Source organism: Phlebotomus papatasi, chromosome 3, assembly GCF_024763615.1.
Source record: "Phlebotomus papatasi isolate M1 chromosome 3, Ppap_2.1, whole genome shotgun sequence".
Classification (NCBI taxonomy): domain Eukaryota; kingdom Metazoa; phylum Arthropoda; class Insecta; order Diptera; family Psychodidae; genus Phlebotomus; species Phlebotomus papatasi.
The window spans coordinates 47928488-47946751 of NC_077224.1; the positions used below are offsets into that span (position 1 = coordinate 47928488).

The 18264-nt window shown below is 33.8% G+C and overlaps 1 protein-coding gene across 1 annotated transcript in view; it reads left to right on the top strand.

Annotated features, from left to right (window-relative positions):
* The window catches only part of LOC129808040 (neural cell adhesion molecule 2), a 325350-nt gene that overhangs the window by 173553 nt on the left and 133533 nt on the right, over positions 1-18264 (top strand). Inside the window, exons 9-11 of the mRNA XM_055857702.1 lie at positions 4115-4233; positions 4421-4447; positions 4662-4806. Coding sequence (XP_055713677.1) covers positions 4115-4233; positions 4421-4447; positions 4662-4806 — 291 coding nt within the window. The remainder of the gene's footprint in view (positions 1-4114; positions 4234-4420; positions 4448-4661; positions 4807-18264) is intronic.

Genomic DNA, 18264 nt, shown 5'->3' on the forward strand with positions numbered 1-18264 from the left:
AATTAAAGTTTAGCGATGGAGTGAAAATTAATGAATTGGCATATTTAAAAATCTACTATACATTACAATAGGATTGGAGATGAAAAAGTGAGGTGAGGGATGTATGTATCAAATGAAAAGTGGTATCATTAATCAGGCTAGAGTGAATAAATGGCGGAAAATCAGACAAAAGATACCGTTCTGGGAGCAAAAAAAAGGCAATATGGGTGGATTTTAATTAAGCAAATCGAACTTTTTTCATGCCCCAGACATACCTCTCTGTTCTCTATCTCAACAATTTGTCCAGGTTGCTCCATGGCGAATTCCAATCATTCTTTCATCGTCGATCTGATGCGCCAGTGAACATATATTGAAACAAGAAGTAAACATTTGATTTTGGATTGAACATACACCCTGGCTGAACAATAGATTTTGGACACAGTACCATCAGAAAAGCTCCTGGAGCTGATGTCATTGTCCCATCCCATTACCACTCACCCTCAAGTGAAATGTGTAACGACTTCCTTTCTGTATTCAATTATAGGTCGACCACAGCCTGAGGTACGATGGCTAGTAAATGGACTTTTGGTGGATGATCAATACGAACAGAACTCAGGTGATGTTATTGAAAATCGTCTGATGTGGCCAGCAATTCAGAGAACCGATCTCAATTCCGTATTCACGTGTCAAGCAACCAATACATTATTGGCTGAACCTAAAGAGAGCAGCTATGTTCTGGACATCTATCGTAAGTTCATCTTTCTTTGAATTCCCTGTTACATTCACCATTTAATTTTTATCCCTTTGATATTTGCTGAGATTTTTTCTGTTTCACCCTTCCTTTTATAGTTAACCCTTTATTTAGTGAGAGAAAAATATATTTGAATTCATTCCATCCTTTCAACATAATTTTCATGATACAGTGTATATTTTTATATTTTAAAATATTAAGTTTTTCCTTTGTATGAAAAGAGTAACATTTGATCCAATTGGCTATATTTTTTATTTCTGGTTGAAAAAGAAGCAGATTGAAAAAGAGATGTCAAAGCGTCCCAGCTTTGCGGAATGCTCGAACTCACGAGATAGAGCTATATCAGTAGGGGAAAGCGCGCTACGTTCTGACAAATTAAGCTTCGAATAACTCAATCTTTTCTTTATGTTCCTAATGGATTCGTCCTATGACTCTATTCAGAAATTTTAAAACAGCGGTCTAGCTATTAAAATATAATATTATAATGGGTCAAATTAAATAAAAACATATTAAAAAGAAATAATTGTACGAAGTTTGATCCGTTCGAAGGTAGGACCCTTATTATCTTTTCGCATGCTTTATGGGTATATACTGCTATACCGATTGAATTGATTGATAAATTTAAAGAAGAAACCATTCCAAAATAAGAAACTGATTAAGAAAAGCAGGAATGAAATTATTACTTTTCGATACTATCGAATCGACAGTATCGATAAATATATATATATATATATATATATATATATATATATATATATATATATATATATATATATATATATATATCTTTGATCAAGTGAATGACGACTTTTTACGAATCTTTAGGCCATTTTGTGACATTCTTAAAAAAATGTGATTATAGATAAATAACTATATTAGCTACAAAAAGTACAGCTATTCTTTAAATTTTTCAGAATCGACAGTCGATGCTATCGAAAATAAGTTGTCATGTCGCCGCAGGTTTTAAAATATTTTAGCATGAGTAACAAGCATACGAATAAATAAAAAAAAATAAATCGAGAAAGGTAAATTAATTACAGAAACTATACCGGCTCATTACCTATTAAGTCTAATTCAGTTGGGTTAGAATTTTTCAAGATCTTTCAAAAAAATGCAATTTTAATCAAATCGGTTGAAAAATAGGTCATCCAAAGTGGTTAAACTTTGATCTTCGAAAATTCGAAATCGAAATTGTTTTCGAACATAAGGTGTTCAGGGACGAAATATTCGTTTAGACTACATCTAAAATATATTCGAAAATAAAAGAAGCCGTAACAACCATTTTCGAAATATCACGTCGGTCAATAAGTCCGTAGAACAGGTATGAAAAATTGTTTTTGGTCAAATTAAATTCTACTTGTCAAAATACATTGAGTCAAGATATTTGTACGTTCTTAAAAATCGAAAATTCCGAAAATTCTCCGAAATAGGCCATAATTCCAGATTTTAGTTCGTCATTTGAGTTAAATCGCTAAGCGATTAACCATTTCTTTGGTTAAAACTCACTTTAGTCCTGATTTTGCAAATATGGCGATTGAAGGATTAGTTCAAACCAAACCCAATTTTGCTTCTTTTTGATTTTGGCCCAAATTGGGCAAATGCGGCAGTCATTTGCCCACTTGTACCATGAACAAACGGTCATATGACAACTATGTAATATTAGCTAACTCGGCTAACTCCCTTAATTTTACATTGAGGTCGTTCAACACAATGTCATTGGTTTTTCGATGTTTTCTGAAATTTTAACATCTCTTCGGCGTCAAGATCATTCAGCGGCATTTTTGCTTATAGTGCCACAATGAAAGTCCGAAAACCAAATGTGAATCATCTTAATTAACGGTGAAGAGTCCGGTTAATAATTATCTTATATTTGGTTTCGGTTATCGTTTTCTTACGTAAATAATAATGTTTATCCAAAAACCGAAACTCAGAATTTCCCATTTAAAACAAAATTTAGGTTGATTGATTCTAACAGCTGTTCTAACTTAAGACCAATGGCCCTATTCCTCTCAACTTACAACACATATCATTTTAATGATGTCTGATTCGAGATATTTTCAAGTTTTTTGATAGTGGTTCCATTTATGCGTCAGTCTACGGACTTATTTACCGACGTCTTAAACCAAGATAACATGGTTTTGGAGTGGAAGGAGGAGAGTGAGTGAAAAAATATTATTATTATTATTTATTTATTTTGATGTACCGGACTTCTATTGCCATTTTGTACATTGTTCAGTTTACAAATTTATTGTTCAGCTTACCAGGGGCCTCTCGAAATTTTAGTTTACCATACGTTTTTGCATAGAGGTACTGAAGACTATTGGCAAGTTTTTTCCTAAAGAGAATTGACTTATCAGTCTGATATATTTTTTAAATTTTGCATTAAAAGCTATCTAAAAATACATATTTCATAATGTTCGCCAAAACAGTATAAGAACTACGAGAAAATTTGTTTAAGACGTGGTGCAATATCTGCAAAAATTTTACAAGGAAAACTGAAAAATAGCTTCACTTTTTGTTAGGCTTGATGGGCCCCTGCAGATTACAATGTTTCGTGAAAAATGTTCATTCACACGCCTCAATCATTTGCACCGGACGGGACTCGAACCACCACGGACCCCCTAGAAAAAATACTGTCCTGGATAATTTTGACTTATCGGGGGGTCGTAGGAGACCGGAAGTCTGATATCTCTTACCGTTTGGCTTCTATCCGTGTCACAATTAAAAAACAATGGATTAAATAACTGCTCTCTCTTTGAGTTCGAGCATTAAAAAGAAAACACATTCCGAGTTTCTGAAAAACAGAAAAATGAGAAAATGCCGGATTTGAATTTATCAATCTGCAATGGTGCATAAATCAATGATAAAATAATGGATTTGTCAAAAATAAAAGTAGAGACATCTTATTCATTCTGTTCGTTCTGTACAAATTTAAAAATAAAGTATTTCGAGCCTAACAAAATTAAAAAAAAGTAAATTTTAAAAATAGATAAGTGAATTCGTATATAGATAACTCCATCGAAGAGAGTTAGATTAGACAAGTTCATTGAACTCACAGCTAACAAATTATAAATTATAATATAGATGTGGGAATGAATTTGGAATGAGTTCACTGGGAACGTAGTACCCGATCAGTAGAAAAAATAATATTATAAAGTTCTGTTCAAGAGAGGAGACGTACTGAAGTTACATAGTAGTGAATTAAACTATTTATTAAATTAAAAGGAGAGTTTTCCCTCGATATCCCCCTTTCCCAAATCCTACATAGATATATTTTCGTAAATTTTAATAAGAACAAATTATTAGTTCTAAAAAATACTTAAATAAATTTTCAAAACCAATATGCTGAAGTAAAAATGAACATTGTTACTTTTTGATTTGCAGTGAAACCTCTTGACGTGAAAATAAAAGAACCTTCTGGACCGTTGGTGGCTGATCGGAGGTACGAGATGACCTGCGTGAGCACAGGGTCTCGTCCTAATGCAATCATTACGTGGTACAAGGTAACACAATGTAAACTTTACTTTTTCCCAAGAAAAGTTTTCCCTTTATAATTTTTTTGTCGGTTGGGGGTTGAGAATGTAGGTACCGGAAGGGTGCCAAGTTCCACCCTCTGCCCGCATATTAGGCAGAGATGTTTGGGTAATTGCAATAAAATAATAAAACAAAACTATTTCTTCCACGCGAAAGGGGAAACGGCCATTGCGAAGGACACGGGTATGTTATATGCTTAAAAGTTATTCTTAGAACTTTTTTTTTCCTGTACCTTTCCTACTTACCTTACCCACAAAACAAATGACTATGGTCACATGGCACAAGTAAATTGTGTATAATGTGGTAAAACACTTTGCGTGAATTTTATCAGGGTGGTACAAGAGCTACAATGTTGAAAGTTTATATGGTACAATTTCTTGCATATCCCCACGAACAGGATGACGTTTTGAATAATACCACCCGTTCGGAATTAATTTTCGTGCCATCAACTGAGGACGATGGAAAATCCATAACGTGCCGAGCAGAAAATCCCAATGTAAATGGATTGTTTCTGGAAACTTCACTAAAATTGGATGTTGTTTGTAAGTATTGGACTTTTATCATCTTCTCACAACACATTTATTTATTTATATATTGTCAATCTTTTGATGGAAAATTGTCTGTTCTCTCACGCTCAAACATTGATATTAAGAAGTTCTAAAGCACAAACACGTATAGGTCATGGAAAGGCTTTATTAACTTTAATTTGCATAAAATAATAAAAGTAGCCTTAAGGAAATATCGTGATGAATTTCTATTCGTAATTGAATGTTATATTTTTAGTTTGACTCTTTTGACCTAAAATCCATTGCATTTGGCTAAACAAATTGTTTATTAAAGAGTAATTGTCGTATGATAGCGCTAATTTTGAAAATTTTCCCTAAGGATGGAATATTCAAAATAAAAGAGTGAAGGAAGCATGGTTGAAAACTATATGATACTCTTATGGTGCGATTGTTTAATTTGCATAAAAGTGAAATAATGTTCATGAATTTTTCACCCACGAATATTAATTAAAATAATAAAACCACTTGAAAATTTATTGCATACTATAATTATGTTTAATCAACTTAATTGAGGTCGCTATTCGACTTTAATTCAGTAAATGGCAACATTTCTCTTAATTAACCACCAACCTCAATTATTCATTGAACCTAAAATCGCATTATTATTGACTATTGCAAAATTTGTTCAAGTGCTCAAACGATGAAGTCATAATTTTTATTTTAATAAATACCAAACATTATTTCTGCCACTCCTGAAAAATTTCAAATGAATTTTTGCTATAATAATTTTACTTTATTTATTTTTAATTACAATCCTTTACTGACACGTAAAATGAAAATGTATAAAGAATCTCAGCTAAAAAAGTTCAACTTATGGTGCTTTTCCAATAAAAAATGAACATGGGTTTTAGCACTTTACTGTTCTTAAGTTCTTCTGCATTATCGACTTTTCTTTGTGTTGGTTCTTGTCACTACTGCTTGGTGGTTGTAGAACACGGTGAGGAATGGGGAAACAGTCGAGACAGGATTCAAACACAAAGAAAAGCAAGGGGTAGCTCATTTCGGGGAACTCGAGCCAATCTGACCAGGGATCCCACGGGGCACCCGGGGAACTCACGCGGAACCCGGGAAACCCACGGGAACTCACAGGAAAGTCGGGGAACCCATACACTTTTCAAGGAACTCTTAGGGAACCCAAAGAATCCATAAATTATTCAGGGAATTCATGAGGAACTCATGTATTTTTTCAAGGAACTCGCGAAGAACTCAGGGAACCTATACATTTTTTCAGGGAACCGGGAATTCGAGCCGGGAATTCGATTTGCTTATGAATAACCCCTTGAAGAAAAGTCGATAATGCAGAAACACTTGAAAATAGTAAGTGCTAAAAAAGACATAACTTCAACTGCAACTCCTTTAACCTTCTTAGGATGGTATTTAATATTTTACAATATTGGCTACATTGCAACAGGTTCGGTTCCAAAATTCGATATTAGTTTCACTCTTTCGAATATTAATTTTATTTTGAACAAATAGATCCATTTGCTTTTTAACAGAGACATTTTGGGAGAATCAAACTCCGGCTTTGAGTGTATCCATTCGGTGTTTTCGCAGCCGGAATTTGATTCTTCAATAGTGTCTCGGCTAAAATGTTAATAGCTTCCTAGGCTTTCCATTTGCATAAAATGTCATAAATGTTCAATAAATTCTAACTGAATTTAGATTTTCCAATCACCTTCATGCAGGGTTATAAAAAAAATTTATTGGGTGTAAACACAAGTAGAATTTCATTCTCCAAAAGTGTCTCCGATAAAAGGTAAATGGAACTCTATTTGCACAAAAAGTCGTTGATGTTCGAAGAATTCAAATCAAATTTCGAATTTTCATACTAAATTTTCGCACAAGGTGGGAAAATTTATGAAATATCACACTAAAAATCTGGGAAGAGTTACTCAGTGATTATGGAGTGATTAAGTAAATGGAACAGAAACAATAAGTTGTTGCTTTGTGTTTTTCCACATAAAAAAGTGAAGACTAACACATTTTGACATTTGAGCACTTCGAAATTCGAACAGGATCTTCAGCCACCTTGCGAAAATATCAAGAAGTAACGGCGTTATCACACTTGCACATTTAAATTTTAATGTGATTCACATTAATTGTCGCTTGTGAGCGTCCAAATATGTTATTTGTGTCTTTGAGTCACTTAATATAATATTTGGGGTTTTTCTATTTATTGATAAAAGAAGTGGACTTGGCCTGCAAAAATAAGTTTAAATTTACCTAAAGCATAAATATTTTTCACATTAAAAAATTAAAGAGAAAATCGCATTAATTTTTCGCATTAATGCTATAAATCAATTTATACCAAATTTTGCGCGCCAAGTCTATCTTTTTATCAACAAATAGATCAAATTTTGAATATAAAATGATTCAAACACACAAATTGCACATTTGGACTCTCACCAGGGACAATTAATTTAAATCATATTAAAATTTTAATGTGTAAGTGTGATAATACAGTAAGAACGTCTTTATTTTGGCTTTTGAAATATATCTTCGAATTTTTCAAGCTTTGCTTGCTGATTGTAAGATTCGGTGTTTTCGCAGTCAGACTTTGATCCTTATAGTGTCTCAGCTAAAAGGTAAAGGTTTTCTATTTACACAATCTATTTGAATTTCGAATTTACAATCACCTTCATGCAAGGTTATAAAAAAGATATTAAATATCACACTAAAAAAGCGGTTCAAAGAGTTGCTCTGTAATTATGAAGGGATTGAATAAAATAAAACAGGTTTCGAAGACATTTCGATAATGTTTTTCTTTGATTTTTCGGAACCGATTTTCAAATGTTGTCTTTGTGGGAAAACTTCGGCTGTTGAGGCACCTATTAAAGGGTTAATCTTGGCAATTTCGCTTTTGGGAATCATACTTTTCATGTGTTAGTTTCTTATTTTCTGTTTAATGAAAATTCCTAATCTCAACAGTTTAAGGACAATGGCATGCACAATATACTGTAAATGGATTCATACCTGTAGGTCTATTTAGCCATCAATATAAAAGGGTGTTTCTGTGTATGCAAAACCGAAACTATATACCCCGCCTACATGATATTGGAACCACTGGAATACAATATACCTTGCAGCCACCTCCTCAATCAATTACAGTTCACCATGTCTTTGGTCTAAAATTGCAGAAGTAAAGCATTTCCTTCGAGTGGTGTGTCGTGTATATATTGGAATTGCATGTACACTTAAAAGGTATTTCTTCTTATCAAGCAAATGTAGGTGGAATTGAATTGGAAGATACAACTAGTTAGGAGGGTTGAAAGTTGAAATTAGATCGAGGAATTGCCCTATAAGGTTATTTAAAATGGAGAGAAGGTGAAAAAGAATATATTATGAAAATAAATAAGCATGTAGTGACAAGTTCACTTCAATTTTAACAAAAATCGAAGAACTTTTCGTATTATTGCTCGGGTTTTACGGAGAAAGTAATGTATAATTTGTAATGAAAGTGATTGAACAGACTTCAGTTCGCTTGGTACGTAATCTCAAGAAAATTTGTGTATGTGCACAGGGAAATACAATCAGAACTAGTGATTCCCAACACACAAATTTAACCCAAATATTAACAGGAAGAAATTCCAACCTTCGAACGCTTATAGAGATCAACTTCCAATCTATGTAAAGACGTAGGATACCGACGTTCCAAAAACAGAAACCATGTTTTTCTTACTATTTAGAGGATAAAATAATTCTCTATCTATAGTCAAGAACTTGTTTTTTTTTTGTATTTGGGATACCGGTGTCTCAATCGTCCTTAAAGGTTTGTACGATCATTAGCATGATTTTCATGCACCTTTACTGTTTTCTTTGTCAGCCAAATAAGGTAAAGGCTCATAATTTTGACCAGTCTGCTAATAAGCATCGATGTTCCAAGTTTGAAGTGCGATATTTTCAATACTAATTTACTTTTTTTTGTTACTCTCTTTTCAGAAGGGTTGTTTAGAAACTTGGCAAGCTATTTATCGTCTTATTTTTACTAAAATTAGTTTTAATACGTTTAAAAATGAATTGATATGTAGAGATGAATTTGACTCTTATTTTGGACAACTTGGTTATTAATTTGGACAACTCGGCTGTAAATTTGGACAGCTAATCCGCCTCAACAGGATGCCCATTATTCTTCATTTCTTGAACCAATCTTACCAAGTCCTCTTCCTGGTCATGTAAGGGAAACGTAGAATGTCACAAGAAGCCCGGAAACTTTCCATATCATTCATTAAATTGAGTTGACTTCGGTACTCCAAGTACGTGCGGATTCGTTCATTCCCTGGCCTTTCCGGGAGCCTTTCAAGGCATTCTCGCTACATCTCGTTCGTAGAGATGATGCTCCTTTGTTTCTCCATGCATTTGCCCAACCTAGTCATCACAAAAGCTAAAACTTCACGAAATTTCGTGAGAAAACACTTGTCCAAAATAAGGAGTATCACCTCACTGGTAAATGTCTTAAAAATTTCCCATTTTTCACACGAAAAATCTAATTCACAATGCAAATCTCACTTCAGGTCAAATGTACAAATCACCAGTAACGTGAATCAACACAATATTCAATGAATATTCAATAATATCACTCAAAAAAAGCGAAGAAACATTGTTAGTACTTCACCACAGCTAAATAAGACTGAAGTAATCACGAAGTTCTGTCATATTTCTCGTAAGCAATTGCTCACACTGAATTTTCAACAAAGCAATTTCACCTCAAATCATATTCAAATTTTAACGTATTTAGTGTTAAAATCTTCCAAAAAGAACAAATATTTAGATAGAATTCATTATTCATCAAATATTGGAATAAAAATCCATCATTTTAATCAATTTATTTTTACTGTCCAATTTTATCCTCAAAGTGTCCAATATAAGAAACTGGACAAAATTATGAGCCTTTCCCCTAATTGTTTTACCGATATTTCATCTTTGGATACTTTGTCCATGAATAAAAGTTGTTCCTTTCTTGGAACGGTTACTCAAAGCCAAGTATTGAAAATGATCTTATATAGATACCTCTTTTGAACTAATTGGAACTTTGAAGTTAAAACAAGGGGTTGATCAAGATTAAAATCTGTGATGCTATCCCGTTATCCCAGGTGAAACCAAATTCATTATAGCTATGTTAGGGCTCAAACAGACTCAGATTGATCTTCAAGAATATTGACCTTACAAAATTTTACAGTAAAGCTTTATCTCAAACTGTTATACACTGAGGGCTTAGAAACATCGATGAAGGTCCTTTACATAGACTTTCCTTGCCTAAACCTTTACTGTCAATTTCAATTCAACGTACGTCAAACAAATAAATATTGCTCTTAACGACATCGTCCGTATAGTAACAGGGTGCCTAAAGCCTAAAGGGCACGCGAGTGGACAAACTCTATCCCTTAGCAGGAATTGCTCCACCACGGGCGAGGAGATAAATCATGTCCAGTAGAGAGATGTCCAAGGTTCTTTCTGAACCTAAGCATCTTCTCCATGGCACAAAAAATCCAAAGCAAGGCTGAAGTCTCGCAGGAGCTTTTGCCACTCTGTCAAACCACTTGATCAATCTCCGGAGGAGACCCGACTCAATCTGTGGAAGGAAGTCGTTCCACCAGATTTTGTCAAATTAAGGGAAATGCCTTGCTCCTGGTGATGAGCTAAACTGGATGACGTGGAAGCCTCCAAGTTGTTTTTTTTGTTTCCCCCCTTACCAACCCCCCTACCAAGGTCTTAGGCCTTGAGGCCTATTTTGACCAAAATCAAAAGTTCAGAGAACCGAAATACATTCATCCATATATTCAAAAATACCAAATCGTCGATCAATAAAAAAAAAAAATTCCCATATCAACTGGTAAAAATAAGTAATTAAATAAATAAATAACAGATATGAATTAGGACCTTACACATCACTAGCCGTGTTAGCCTCCAAGTTGTTTGAGAAGCGTCGTAGCGATGGGGATTTTTCGAATGTGACATCCTATGTGACTATGGGATGATACAAACCACCCTCCACTACACTAAGGGGGTCCGTTATTTGATGTCGGCAAGTCCGCTTGCCATTGACTTAGCCCGTTTTTGGGCAAGACATATTTAATTTTTTAAAGCCTCGACACGATTAGTAGTACGGTATTCCGTGTCGTCAAAACAACCTTATTTGAATACTTATTATAAAATCAAATTGTAGAACACAATATCTGAATCACAAGTTTGGGCATTCTGCAAAGTCTAATCATTTTGTATCTATCTATTTGTATCTACACTCTGTACTCTATATCTTTCAAGTACATCTTTTTACTTCAATCATTCTTCTTACAACATCATTGGAATTTATCATACAATCCCTCCTTTTTAACTTTACACACCACATCAGTGCCTAAGAAGTCATCACGAGATTTTCCTTAACGTTCGTACCCATACTCAGAACCGCATACAGTCATTCTTTGTTGGAACATCCATACCAACCAATAGAAGAAACATGAAGAAGCACGAGTGTAAGAAGTGGAAGATGATGACAAGTATTTCAACATGCGAGTCTTCTATTCTCCCTTTGCAGAAGTATTCCTTACCCCTTGCTCGGTCTTAGACTCATCCTTCTGCTTTTGAACGCCAACCCATCCACATCACACACAATTCCATGGTGCTGAAGATTCGGCTATGGGTGACTTGTGCTCTAGCTGAATCGAAATTGCTTATAGGATTTCCACAAAATACTTGCACGACTGGAATTCTAACCACTTTCGTGACATTCCATGTATGTATGTACTTTGTGAATGATTTCAATAAGTTAAAATTGGATGGAGGTTGTGTGCATTTCGATTTTACACAAAAGCCAAAAAACTACATATATATGCTGTAGTGGAAAACGGGTATGCCATCTTATAGGATAAAATACGGTGACATAGAGTAAGGCCATATACGGAATAAGATGCAATTCAATCGAATGCCAGAGTGAGACCATGAGGGTAACATCAAATTGAACCACGTGTACATTTTCAGAGAGGTGTCTTCAAACTTTTCACCCAATAGTTATGGGGGAGGAAAGTCATGTCACCGAAGGTGCAACGTAACACACTAAAATATTTGCTAACACATCCTTAGGCAGGACTAAAGGTCGTGAATTTGGGAATTTGTGGTATTTCAGTACAAATGTTCCGGGAACTTGGACATAACTTTTGTATCGTAATTGTTGGTAAAATCAAGTTTATAGATTTTGAATTTACTGTATATAATTTGCTAGTAAGTTCAACTTATTGAATATGAAAATAATTATACCAGGTTAGTTCAGCAAATTACTGTTTCAGACAGGCAAAGAGGAAAAGATCATTAAGAAGTACAAGTTCTTTATTCAGTAGCAAGTCAATACGGTACTGAAAACCTTTGGTCGCGAAAAGTTACTAATATGTTCTGTACTATCGTAATTTTAATATTTGAAAACTTTTGAAATTATTTTTAAAACTTAACAGTAAAAAATTCAGAAAATGCCAAGGAGAAAATCGAAGTTTTTTTTTTTAGAAAAAGACATACATATTTATAGCTACAAATGGGCCCTCCAAGTTTAAGCATTTGGAAATCATTCATTCATTTTTTCATTGAACCAAATGGATCCGTTGACTGATCTCGACCCTCGACGAAAAACTCGGAGATGATATACGTCGACTAAGTAGTAAGTACTGGTCTCCACCAAAAAGAACTCCAGCTCCGAAATACTCAAATACCAAGCGGGCTTAGGAGCAGGCGGTGACCAGTAAAGGGAACAACGGCCTCGACTCTCTTCGCTAGGTCATCAAGAAGGGGCAAAACCCTCGATACTCTTTCTGAAACTCCTCCCCGGGACCAGTTCGCCAACGTAAGGAATAACGATAACGACCATGACATTTCTAAGTACAATCCAGTAGTGGAATTCTGTAACCGTATGGCAATGTCACATGGCAAATTTAAAATTTTTCAAATAGTAAATTCGGAAGAACTAATCAAATATCCGATTCATATCAGTTACTAAGGGCTTCATAGAGCCCTTTCTAACGGTGCTATCCCTTTCTAACGGTTGCTAATTTGCTAAATTCAAAAAAGCCGCGCAGATTGACAGTTGTTTTATTTTGTCATTTGTGATTTTGTTACATTATTAGAAAAATGAGTGTGTCCAGTGATGAGAAAGAAATTTTCTAACTTCATGTAGAATACATGTTCAATAAAAATGTGTCTCAAGATAAAAGGAAGAGATTGTGGTCCAGAAAATAGATCCAAGAGAGATCTCCCAGGGATTCATTGAAAAAATGTATGATGATATCGCAACTGGTGATTTTTTTCTTCGTATGGCTACTGAAGAATTTGAGAAACCACTTCACAGAGTTGGACCTCATTTGCAAAAAGAAACAACGAAAATGAGGGTACCTATATCGCCTAAGTCCAATAAAATTGAAATAATTGAGCAATTTTAACATTTTAATTTGTTGAATTCAAATTAATTTTAGCAACAACATTTATGCTATTTTAGCATATTTAAACATGTTTTGGTGGGCCAAGTATTAGTTTATATCAATAAATAGGAAAAAATCTATCAATTCAAATGATTTTTAATGCAAAATAATGCATAGGAACAATTCATCTGAAAATTAAATTGAATTTACAAATTGAAAAATCTTAGTGTGATAGCACGGTAGGGGAAAGGCTTATAATTTTGTCCAGTTTCTTATTTTGGACACTTTGAGGATAACATTGGACACTAAAAATAAATTGATTAAAATGATGGATTTTTATTCCAATATTTGATGAATAATTAATTCTATCTAAATATTTGTTCTTTTTGGAAGATTTTAACACTAAATACGTTAAAATTTGAATATGATTTGAGTTGAAATTGCTTTGTTGAAAATTCAGTGTGAGCAATTGCTTACGAGAAATATGACAGAACTTCGTGGCTTACTTCAGTCTTATTTAGTTTTGGTGAAGTACTAACAAAGTTTGTTCGCTGTTTTTGAGTGATATTATTGAATATTCATTGCATATTGTGTTGATTCACGTTACTGATGATTTGTACATTTGACCTGAAGTGAGATTTGCCTTGTGAATTATATTTTTCGTGTGAAAAATGGGAAATTTTTAAGACATTTACCAGTGAGGTGATACTCCTTATTTTGGACAGGTGTTTCTCTCACGAAATTTCGTGAAGTTTTAGCTTTTGTGATGACTAGGTTGGACAAATGCCTGGAGAAACAAAGGAGCATCATCTCTACGAAAGAGATGTAGCGAGAAATGTCCTGAAAGGCTCCCGGAAAGGCCAGGGAATGAGCGAATCCGCACGTACTTAGAGTATCGAAGTCAACTCACTTTAATGAATGATATGGAAAGTTTCCGGGCTTCTGTGACATTCTACGTTTCCCTTACATGAACAGGAAGAGGACTTGGTAAGATTGGTTCATGAAATGAAGAACAATGGGCATCCTATTGAGGCGGATTAGCTGTCCAAATTTACAGCCAAGTTGGACAAATTAATAAACAAGTTGTCCAAAATAAGAGCCAAAGTCACCTCTACATATCAATTCATTTTTAAACGTATTAAAACTAATTTTAATAAAAATAAGACGATAAATAGCTTGCTAAGTTTCTAAACAACCCTTCTGAAAAGAGAGTAACAAGAAATGTCAATTAGTATAGAAAATATCGCACTTCAAACTTGGAACTTCGATGCTTATAAGCAGACTGTCCAAAATTATAAGTACTTCCCCTAAGTGTCATTTGATAATCACTGGGCTTAAATGTTATTCAGGGCCAGAATTTACTATGAAAATTTGTCATATGACATTGTCGTATTGTTACAGAATTCCCCTACAGGGGTGAAATGATAACTATTCGATACTTTCGAATCGATAGTATTGATAAATATATGTCTTGTACATTTAGTGAATGATAGATTTTTAAACATTATTGGACCATTTATTGTGCCATTCTTAAAAGAATGTAACTTACAAAAGGTTCAGCTATCATTATTTTCAAAATCGATAGTCGATACTATCGAAAAGAAGTTATCATGTCACCCCAGATGATAATAACTGATTGTGTATAGCACAATTTTAAAAATGCACAGATTTTAATAAAATGTTGATGCTAATGCTATTTCCAAAGCTTAAATGTTTTTTTATCTACACTACGAGCACTTGAATCAAGTTTATAAAAAGGATAGTAAATTCCAAATAAATTTATTCTTTCTTTTAATTAAATCCAATGTAACATTTGCTTAATTTATTTTTTGTATAATGATTTATGAAAAATGGTTTACTTTTTTTTGTAGGGTGGAGCCTACACTTATGGATGTTATACAGAGTGTAAAAATCCTAACTTCTTGCGTAAAACATATTTCGAAAAGTTATAAAATTATTAGTTTATGACGTAATTAACAATTCTTTTGACTTTTCAAAATCTGTTTATTGTAATAACGTAAGATTTTTGTGTTGTCCATAAGTGTGTATAACATCCATAAGTGTAGACTCCACCCTACTCGTTGTATTCTTTTCACGATAATTTTTTATTTTTAATCTTTCTATTGCAATTGTTTCATTGCAACCAGACACTTTTTAAGGAACGTCTTCTAGTGTCGCAGATACTAACTCCTAAGAAATCCCCTTCAACGTAGAGATCCTCTGCAAAGGACTGACATCGAACTCTAGTGCAGAACGAAGAAAATTCACGAGATTTATATCCCATGGTGACGAAATTTTCGATTGACTGGAGAATATGTAGATTATTCGACTCCTTTTTGCTCCAAATACCATCGACGTGTGCCCTCGCACCCCCAGACAATCAGATAGTGAAAATCTTTCAAGTATGTGAGTGGATTTGAGATAGCTCTGTTTGAAAGTCACCCATCGGTTTCCAAGTAAATATTTTCCAATGTCTCTTTTTTTTCCTCGGTTCATCCCACAAATACTGCACAATCCGTTTCCCACAATTTGTTCCCAACCACCATTGTCGCTTGAGAAATTTTGGTATAGGCAAAAACAATATACTTTGCGATGTATTTGCTCATGTGCACCTCTGTCCTAAAGCACGGAGAATTTGTAGGTGCAATGTGTACTACTGTGGTTAATATTGGGTCAGGTTTTGGGTCATGCGGGCAGGGTTTAACTGCAGGAGAACCACAGAATTGTGGAATGTAAGGAAAGAACTTAAAAGTTTAACAAACTCTTTAAGTTTAGGGTCACACTTTTTCTAGCGATATGATTTTCTTGATATTGAGAATTTGATAAGACTTCATGCTTTTATCCAAACCATCTGGACAATTGAATAAAAAGTACAGGAATATATACAATTTTAAGGGTTATTTAATAATCATAATCGTTATTGGAAAGGATTAACAACTACTGTTGAAGTTTTAGAATGTTAATTCGTTTTTTAAGATCAATTTAGCCAATCAAATAAAAATCGGATTGAGACAATTTTATACCTTTTGACGTGATATTAAATTCTGTATAATTTATGTGTTCCGAATTGTAGGTAATCTGTGGTTCTTTATACAAAATCTTGGTCACTATAAACTTATCTGAGCTCATAACTAATTTCTAAGCTGAACTTAGCCTTAAAATTCCAATGATTTTGAGGTTAATTCGAAATATTTTAAGAACGAGTAATCTTTTATTAATAAGAAATCGTTAATTTTGTTATTATTTATTTAAATTTAATCTTTAAATCAGGGGCCCATCAAGCCTAATAAAAACTGAAGATATTTTTCACTTTTCCTTGTAAAAATTTTGCAGATATTGCACCGCGACTTAAACAAATTTGCTCGTAGTTCTTGTATTATTTCGGTGAACATTATGAAATATGTATTTTTAGATAGCTTTTAATGTACGATTTCGAAATATATCAGACTGATAAGTCAATTCTCTTTGGAAAAAAAACTTGCCAATAGTCTTCAGTGCCTCTATACAAAAACGTATGGAAAAATGAAATGACGAGAGGCCCCTGCTTTAAATATTCTTTATCTAAATGTATATATTTTTTATAAATAAGAACACTCAAGAATTCATTGTAAACACGTACAAATTCCAACTGTTTCACATACGTTAACAAGAAACTAAATACAAACCAAAAGCCTAACTTGTTAGTTGTATTATCTCGACGATAAGTTTTTATTAGAATTTATTAGGATTGCTTTTGCAATGTTTGGTATACCTCTTAAATTTACAAAGTTCTTAAAGGTGTTTCATGCACTAAACCACTTTCTTAGAGGGAATTGCCTCTTCCATCAGTGAGAACTTACTGAATCCTCATTCCGAAGACTTCCAGGAGAGTATCCAACCCCAGTTCGCATTTTCAGCCAAAATCTCAAACCTTCCATATCAATTGTACCTCAACAAGACATTTCTCTCGAAATCCCTTTTCGCACTTAGATGTTTCTAGGGGAGCTTTGATGATGGCGAAGGAAAGACGACTTAGTGGAAGCACAAGGAGAAAATTGACAAATGAAATTCAATTTAAGCGTCCCCTCACGGATATGTAGATGGTAGGGATCAAGTGCCATAAACGTTTACACAAGAATTACCTTCCTGCTTAAGTATTAACGAGCCCTAAGTACATTTTGTTTGCTAACATCATACACGTGAAAACTTAATATGGCAAGATATTTCAACTAAGTACAGATGGGGATGGAATAAAGGCTAACTATAATTGTCAAAGTGTGTATATGCCTTTAAAATCCTTTCTTCACATACTTACATATATATGTAACATATGGATGTGTAGGCAGCCCAAATAGAAAGTTTAATCCACCCTCCTTTCACTCTGTGACTTTATTTATATTCTCCACTGCGTCAAATACTTGCCTTGTGAACACATATATACATAGTTAATTAAAAAGTTGTTCTCTTTGTAGCATTTTCTTGAAAGAGCATACCATGAGTGTTGTCTTCACTTCAATCTCATGCACATTCCTCCTATTATATTGGACTTGGACGCACAAAGAAGGATATTAAGGATAATAAAACATCTCTGTTGGACTCTTGCGTTTAGAAAGTCTCTGTCAGATAAAGGATGAACCACAGCCTATTGATTTCAACAATAGTGCATGTGTATTCTGAATTTTGTTCGTTATATTATATTTATTTTACTGCACTAAGAAAAATTTTTAAATGAAACGAGTTAAAATATGGGATAACAAAGCATCCTAGGCTTTCTAAGTGCTTAAACTCGTGACTGAGACGCTATTTACGGTTTACCGGTACTTAACAGATTTCAACTGCCTTATAAATCGCTCAAAACATCACCCAAAATACACGTTAGGAGTAATACAATTGAATTTCGGATAAAAATTACTTATCGGTTATGAACCGGTTCATTACTGTTTATAACCGACTGGAATCGGTTCAGGCTTATCAGGTATTCCAAGACCTTCGCAATAAGCCCAAATATAATACTATTCTGTTGAGAAATGCGCTCTTTAGAGCCTTTTAAACTTTTAAC